At 41.2% G+C, this 8,451-nt stretch overlaps 2 protein-coding genes across 2 annotated transcripts; one reads left to right on the plus strand and one right to left on the minus strand.

Annotated features, from left to right (window-relative positions):
• Positions 1–664: 664 nt before the first annotated feature.
• Positions 665–3,528, plus strand: cdca9 (cell division cycle associated 9). The gene is made up of 11 exons (XM_038730763.1): positions 665–682; positions 1,239–1,374; positions 1,464–1,595; positions 1,690–1,730; positions 1,815–1,866; positions 1,972–2,039; positions 2,197–2,258; positions 2,336–2,419; positions 2,543–2,624; positions 2,898–2,984; positions 3,291–3,528. The coding sequence occupies exons 1-11, from the start codon at positions 680–682 to the stop codon at positions 3,333–3,335; spliced, it is 792 nt and encodes a 263-aa protein (XP_038586691.1). The 5' UTR covers positions 665–679; the 3' UTR covers positions 3,336–3,528.
• Positions 3,529–3,664: 136 nt separating this feature from the next.
• Positions 3,665–8,168, minus strand: plin2 (perilipin 2). The gene is made up of 8 exons (XM_038730762.1): positions 8,055–8,168; positions 7,780–7,826; positions 7,237–7,432; positions 6,609–6,691; positions 6,140–6,425; positions 4,918–5,096; positions 4,649–4,765; positions 3,665–4,525 (listed from the first exon to the last, which is right to left on the minus strand). Exons 2-8 carry the CDS (start codon positions 7,807–7,809, stop codon positions 4,070–4,072), a joined length of 1,347 nt encoding a protein of 448 aa, XP_038586690.1. The 5' UTR covers positions 7,810–7,826; positions 8,055–8,168; the 3' UTR covers positions 3,665–4,069.
• Positions 8,169–8,451: the final 283 nt, after the last annotated feature.

The raw sequence follows: 8,451 nt of genomic DNA on the forward strand, positions 1-8,451 counted from the left end.
CATTACTTATGTTGTAAGGGAGACCCTCAGACCAGGCCAAAGGGCTAACGGGCCCTCGCTCCCCCATTATAATCTTGGATTTAACTGTAACTTAGACTTAGATGAATTATGGTTGTAAATTATATTATTTTCAATGACACACAGATTCAAATTAAGTCAAATTTAGTGATAATTTCAAGCAAATACAACAAATGCATGTATCTGAGCTGGTCCCCGTAAATAGTGTATTCTACCCTATAACACTTTCTAAATAATTAAGACTAAAATGTGACACCAGAAATGACATCATCTTGATATAAGCAAAAAGTGCATGTGCATAAGACAAGAAAGAGTTAATATCAACACAAGCGCAGGTTTGTGTTGTATCACATGATGCCCTTCAGAGCCTTCGGAGTCTTCGGAGTTGCAGTCCACTTGCAAAGGCCCATTGTATTCATGTGTCTAGTGTTGTATTCTATCAGGCCTGAGTGCATGTGCTAGCAACAATTTGTTAAAATCCATAAAGGCCCCATTGTTCCGCGGTCGGATATGCACTTAATTCTAAATTATGGCCTTCGACTAAGCCCCCGATACGGCCTGCTAGCACCACTGTTGCTAAATGTGAAGTGTGAAGTCTGTCTTCCTACAAAGCTGTGAAGGCCCGCAGCCTGAGAATAAGGCTGAGTTTATTCTTATAAACATGGTTAACATTATCCTAATCAAGCTTAACATCATAGCTAAATAAATAGGCCTATCTTAGAGACTTACAGTTGTATGTATTTTAGCCTGGTAACATACCACTTGAGAAAAATAGGATGTTAATGGCCACAACGAAAGTAACTTAAGTGTGTGTGGAACATAATTTTTATTGCTTAGAATTAAGTTGTTTTTAATGGGAAATAACGTATTTTATGTGTATTTAAAAGTTAACTTGCACCTAAAAACTAAGTATGGATGTCTGGAACAGGACCCAATTTTTGGGCTTCTGTCCGGAGCAAATAGCATTTTTCTGAATTATTTTCCTTAAATAATGGATATATATATATTTAAATTACAGTCCACCTGCAAGCACACCTTGTAGCATGCCCTTTCAGATATGACACAGGCCCGCGTTAAATTCGTGCTAGATTATTTTAATTAACAAGCTAATCGTATGCTTCCGCCAAGCATAGCTCTTGTGCGTGGGGTTTGTGGCGCATGAATATCTTGATTAAATGTGCGGTCGCAGGTGCGTGTTGAGCTTGACTTGTTCCCCGCAGAGCCCGAGAGGACAGGACAGCAAGATGCCGTTGAGGCGGACCAGAAACGCTGGAAATGTCCAGATGAAAGAACAGCAGGGCCGGGACATGCGACAGAGCAGGCTGACGCTCTTCATTCAACAGTTTGAGAAAGAAGGTTTGGTGGTGACAAAAGTCAAAATGTCAGGTGTCACATTCTCTAGTCCCCACGTTTGTCCTAAAAATGGCGAACTTATCTCCTTGCAGCACAAGACCGTATGAACGATTTAGACGCCAAAACGGAGAACATGTTGACAACAGTGGATAAAGTATTCAAAGTGGAACAGATGAAGATGCCGCCCTCGCTTCAAAACACGCTCATGGGGGATTTAATAAGCGGTGAGCCGTCCTCATTCACAAATTAAAATGTCTGAGCTTCAAACTTGTTTATTTTTCTCGGTTTCACTCACCCGATCCCCTGTCTTCTGTTTAGAGGAGGAAATCTCAGCAAGTGACGTGTCAATTGCCATGAAGGTGAGTTGAATCAACTGTGTAAGTCGCTGCCTTCATTGATTTTGTTTTATTTATTACAAAAGATATAATTATCACCTTTTTCAGATAGAGTCCTTGGAGATGCACCAGCCCCTCAAGAGGGTACCCAGTAAAAGAGGTAAATGATTATTTTTTATTTAACTGTTTCAAATCCTGCATCAAACATCATTGTTGAATTATTTTTGTTTTAACAGAACTGCTTTTATTATGTCTTTTCAAAAAGTAAAATCAACTGATTCTACCCCGGGACGGTCTACCCCACCCCAGAGGTCCTCATCAAGGACCTCTAAGGTAAGCAATGTAGCAGCTAATGTTTTCACACACCAGGGGGGATAACTGCTCTAATAGCTCAGACAATTATATCAAGTTCTGGTCTGCTTTGCTGACCTAATAATATCAAGTTTTAGAATCCACACAAAGTCACATTCAACTTCTTCTGTTTTTGAAGGGAGGGAAGGGGACAAGTAGGACCAGAACATTAGTTGGCAGTAACAGCACTGGAAATATCAGGTAACACTGGGCATGATGGTGTTGTAGTATCTTACGTGGGCGCATGGAGACCTTAACATAGCACTTGTTTTCTCCAGGGGCTCCTCGGCCGCTGCCAAAAGAACTCAAAGCCGTGTGACAAAGACCAACGAACAGACCCTACCAACCAAACGTAGACTCAGGTCTGCCTTCAGTGGAGCAACACCTGTTGTAGTATTCTTATTTTTTTGAGAATTGCACAAATGTGTTTTTACCAGCTATAAAAAAATGAAATAAGTTGACTTGTGAAATTTGCACTGTCACAGGTCTGTCGTCTCTACTGGTGATCTGCACTGTTCAGTGGCAGGCTCTGCTGCACACATCACTGTAACCACAGCACAGGGACAGGTACTTATGTTTGTTTTAATCCGTCTTACTTGGTAACAGCAGTTTGATTATTTAATTTAATGCAAAAAGGGGCGCTCTTCAAAAGCATTTGAATAAAGCACTGAAACCCTTCCAGACCCAATGAGTTTCCCCACCGCCTAGATTCAAGTTTTGTAGAATAGACATGTCTTCCACCTTCTGGTAAAATTTAGGTGTTTAAAATGGACGTGGATTATTATCAGATGCCACCATCTTGCCTGTATGTGTTCTCCATGTGGTTCTCTTCCTTCATAGACTGTCTGCTTTTCTGAAGAGACAAAGGATAAAATTAACTTGGACTTGCTGGATGACGTGGCATGGTGTCAGATTCAGAAGCTCACGGTAATGGGGGGGTGTGTGGAGAGAGATTTTTATATATATATATATATATATATATATATATATATATATATATATATATATATATATATATATATATATATATATATATATATATATATATATATATATATATATATATATATATATATATATATATATATATATAAATAAACTTTTGTGTCTGAGTCGTTTTCAGAACAAGGGTCCTGACAAAAGCCTTTTGAAATGTATTCTCAAACATTTGAAGAAACATGCCATTACACCAACCGCTAACCTCTTTCTGCAAATTTGATTTTGGATTTTCAGAGTCTGATGGATTATCTGTCGAGGCGAAGTCAATCCCAGCGATGAGTCGAAGATGCTTGAACATCCACGGTGACCAGGGTGTTTCTCCACTTTGATATGACACTGGAAACTTTTTTTATGTTGTGGATTAATTTATAGGATTGGGTTTAGTTCTTATCAAATGTGCTAATAAGAGTAACAGTTGTGCTTTGGTTCTGAAAGTTTTAAAAATATAATAAAGCTTATTTATATAAACCTACACGATTGTCAAGATATTTCAGTCTTATGACTGCATTACTGATGTGTAAATGAGTCCTATGTGAGGAACACAATTATCTTACTTTAAATGGAATTCAGCACAAGAAATCAATTTATGGTGGCACAGCACAGAGGTGTAAAAGTTGATTCTATGATTTTATTGATAAAGTGTAACACAAACTAAGAGTTGCAACCTTTGCCACATTTTTTCTGTAAAACAAGCAATTTCCTTGTAAATATTACTTTGTAAGAACTAGAAAAATTAAAGCAAGTTCAGATTTTAATGTGGAAGAGAAAAGACCTAGTGAATGCAAGTATCTGATTCCAGTACAGTTCATGTGGAAATAAGCAACGGATTGAGTTTTACCAGTAAATGTCTAGATTATAAAATTCTCCGAAGGATTAACTAATCTCACATTTTATGTGATGTGATTACAGCAAGAATTAAAAAAATAATCTAAAAAGTAAATTTGTGTTTGACATGGAATTAGATCAACCTATAAAGCAGAGTATGTTAAAACTCAAAACAAAGTTGTAATGGATCACTGGTGCTGCTGGGAACGTAGTGACTCCATCTCGACTTCCATGGACTCCTCTCGATGTTCACAGGTGGAGGGAGAGGAGGAGGACGTAGCTTGTGTGCTGCTGGCTACAGAAGCCGGAGCGTGGGTCGACTCTAGGGCCATCCGAGGGTAGAAAGGACCAACCAGCCAGTTGAGCGGCGTGTTGTTGACCAGATAATCCATGACGTTGTCAAGGGAGTCTTTCATTTTGCGCAGCTGGACTTTGCTGCTGCTCAGCACACTGTGTGGCAGGTCTCCCAGCCCGTTAGCCTTGCTGAAGCTGGTGTAGATGTGTGTGGCAGAGCGGCTGAGGGAGAGCGCCTCCTGCTGGATGTGGTTGGGGAGGCCTTGCAGGCTAGAGACTAGGACCAGACAGGTGGTCTGGAGCTGCTGGGAGAGGGAACGTGCCAGGGCCAAGGTGCGAGACTCAATTACCTGAGTGGAAGGGAAAAGACAGATAACTAACCTGTGATAACTTCTCACACACACACACACAAAGAAATGTGTGTGGTGTTAACCACATTATGTTATTTCTTTGCATGTTTGTGTTGTCCTTACCTCTGCCTCGTGATCATTCTCCTGGTTTGGGCCATTGGACTTCCTGGCCACCAGGGACCTCAGCTTGTCATTTACCATCTGGTTAGCCCCGTCAATGTTCTTTTTGCCATATTCAATCTAGAAAAAGAAACACTTGAAATGTTTATAAGACACTTCAGCTAGTTCATGTTACTGTTCAGCAGTTGTTGGAAGTTCATCTCGAGTTCATGTTAAGGACAAGTCCATATGGAGTTATGTTAAGTGCTGCTAATAATGAATAAGAGGCCCACCAGGTCAACAGTGGAGTTCAGCTCAGAAATGAATTTCCTGCTTTGCTGCTTGCCATCTTGGATTCTGGCCAAGGCCCTGGTGTACGCCCGCTTTCGGAGTTTGGTGGAGAGGGAACCCAGGCGGACATAGTAGCTCGGCTCCTTCTTGTCAAAGCCGCTCACAGTTTTTGCCTCCAGCTCTGTCACAAGTGAGGGAAACATGAAATGTACCGTTTAACATGAGGACATGCCACACTGGTATGTCAAGTTTTATCAGAAAAAACAGATAAAAGTCAAACCCAGAGCCAATCACAGCATACACTTTGTTTGAATTCATGAGCATGTAAACAGGTTATACTAAACATTTCTGGTTTTGCACCACAGGTAGGTAACGTCACAACCTACATCTGTGCTAACAACGGCGGTGTTGTTAAGTTCTTCAGCACTTTCCTCAACAACGGGAAGCTGATTCCGACAACGGTGAGTTCTACTTGACTCAGCTAGTGGTGGGAGTAGAGCTGGGTGAGGACTATTTATTGGTCTGTTGGAGACCACTTTCCCTACAGATGTTCATGCTCTTTATCTTTTGTTGCATATATGTAACCCCCCCCAAAAAAATATAGTAATAAATTAGATTCATGGCAGCTGCATAGCACACATGGATGGCCTGTCATATAACTTTGAACTATAAACCACATATTGTGAGAAAAAAAAGTATGTGAACAGCAATTTTGTTCACTATGAGCTCCATTTATGATTCTGCCAGTGATGCTTTCACATGACGTGCTACAAACTGCAGTAGTGTTTTGCACGTTAGAACAGCTGTAGCCTTTAAAGCTGTGAAGAATGTAATTATTCACTATTCACTCCCTTTAAACAGATAAATTTAAACTAGCATAGTCTACAGGATTGTACATTTCTGCAAGCCACAATTCTCTCTAAACAATGACTCCTTTAATGATGGGAGAAAAACTGTTTAGATTCTCAGAAGAGCATAATCCGATAAGTCCTGTTTTTCTGGAAACTCCATCGTTAACGACATATTCCAGCTGCTTGTTAATAACTGACCCTTGATAACAGCCTGCTGGAGAAAAACAAGTTTAGTCTCTCCAGCCTTATTCGTTTTATTTACTTCAGCGTTATCTGAGGCCAAAACAGCAAGCAACAATAAACATTCACAAAGCTGATTTCTGTGTGAGGTAGTTTGTAGGTGGTCTAACTGGTGGTTTGTTGCTCCGCTTACCCAGCTCATCCTCTGTCAGAGGCAGGTACTGCTCCACCAGCCTCTCCGAGGTGCTTAGGGCCGTGTCCACTCCGGTGCTGACCAGCCGGGCCACCCTGCTTTCCAGCACTGTGCTGACACTCCCGCTGACAACAGCCCTGGTCTTGTCCACCCTGTCCTGCACCGCACCCCGAGTCTTCTCCACAGCGCTGGTCAGAGTGTCTGAGACTGTTTCCTTGGCACCGGACACTGTGCCTGTCACAACATCTTTAGCGTTGGTTACCACATCCTTGGCACTGGAAACAATCTGGCCGGGGACACAATCATGAACACATAAATTTTCAAATGATTACGGCAACGTTTCAAGTAGGTGAGGAAACGCCAATTGAGAAAGACAGGACATAGGTCATGACTGAGCCCTCAGAAGATTAACCGCTGTCAGCTACGACATTGCGCAACTGAAGCTATTGGTCACTAACCCAGCACATACCTGCTCAGATGGCTGGTGAAGAATTGGCAAGGATTTCTCAATCTTGTCCAAACCTTTACAGGCCAGGTCATTGGCAATGGCAACTGTAGGAAACAAAACAAATGTAAGCAAATTAGGAGTAGCGAGGCGAGGTGAAACAAAGATGTCAATAAATATGTGTAGGGTGAAACTTTATTAGGGAGAAAGTGGATAAATGTTCCTTTAAGTGGGAAAATTGTGCATCAGGTTTATTGTGGCTTTAATCTTGGTGATAATGAGTCAACAGAAAAATTGGGTGAAAGATCAAGATGAGTAAGAGCCATCAGCTTGACCCGAACTTCCTGTTTCAAACTATGTGTGACTCAGCTGGTTAGCACATAATCATCCTCAACTTCAATTCATTGGATTTTGTTTTCAATTTCAGATAGTGCCAATTCATAACACTATTCATGTAAAGCAGGTCTAGACCGTGTCCTTTGTAATATTGTTTACAGAGACCCAACAATTCCCACCATGAGCAAGCGCTTGGCAACAGTGGCAAGGAAAAACTGCCTATTAAACAGGTTTTGACATCCTATAAACTTTGAAGCCACATCTACAGTTTGATTTTTATCAGGGCATCTAAAATCCAGATTAAAGGGGTTCCTACTTTGAGGCTCCAGCTTGTCAATGATGGGTGAAGCGGTGGTGAGGGCCACCGAGGTGATGGTCCGGACTCCTTGCTCAGCAGCCTCACACACGGTCCTGATGTAAGGGTGGGTGCCCTTGGTGTTGGAGTACACGCTGAACACTAAGCCATAGGTGGAGCTCACCAGAGGAAGGCTGGTCACCCTCTCCACCACATTCTGTATGGAAATACAAACACAATAGTAGGGATGCCTTACTCAAATGCACAATTTAACTGTGTTGTTCCTAGAATACGTGTGCCATCAAGGAGTACAGGCTTGGAAAATGGGCTACTTAAACAATGACTTACTTTTATATTCCAATGAGTTTTAAAATAACAACTGAGTAATGATATAGACAACTGGACGGGTAAAACATGTTCTCTTATTCGTGAATGTGGAAAGTTTCTAGCGTCCTTTCTTGGATTTTAATAGGTCAAACGCAGCCTTTCCTCCAACACCACTGCCTGTTGCACATTCGTTATGGCAGCGTTGTCAACAAATATTAACAAAGAAGGCACACTCACCTGATTTGCGATAACTGCAGCTGCTGCCATGTCTGCTTTAACAAAACCTGTAGAGATAAGACACAACGTATAACGTCTCTATTCAGAAGAACAAAATAAACATGGACATTTTCTAAATAAACCAACACGAGGACTTAAAAAGTAGAGGTCTATTGTCAATGCTTCGGTATGATAGTATCCAGTCCTTAGTTACATAATAATAAAAGCTCAGCTCAGCTCCAGGAAATGTGTTACAGTAAAAAGGTTTCTTTAAAGAGAGACAAGTCAAGACTCACCGATAGCTCCGAGTGTATCCTAACTGTAAATGAGTTGTCTGATACTACGTGTGAGGCGACCGCAGCTGTATTTATATTCTATAATTATCGCGAGATGTAGCGCTGCGCCTTGACGTAACGTTTCTGGGGCAAAGGTAAAAGACCTAAAAGTTGGGTCGGGGAATTTTTATGAAATCAGCCATCACGTGGACAAGCTATGACACATAACGGCAATCTGATTTCTTAACATTTCATAAGCCACTAACAGTTTTTGGTCAAAAGAGTATTTTGCTTTCAGGGCGTCTCGTCAAGTAAGCAACAGTCCTAGATTATCTACAACTCGCAAATATAAAAACTTATAAAGTCCTCACTACTACAAGTGGATCTTAGGTCAAAATGATCAGAGGGCTCCTTCCTC

Source organism: Micropterus salmoides, unplaced genomic scaffold (assembly GCF_014851395.1).
Source record: "Micropterus salmoides isolate LMB-PRFRI ecotype aquatic unplaced genomic scaffold, ASM1485139v1 Ms_hic_scaffold_2, whole genome shotgun sequence".
NCBI classification, from domain to species: domain Eukaryota; kingdom Metazoa; phylum Chordata; class Actinopteri; order Centrarchiformes; family Centrarchidae; genus Micropterus; species Micropterus salmoides.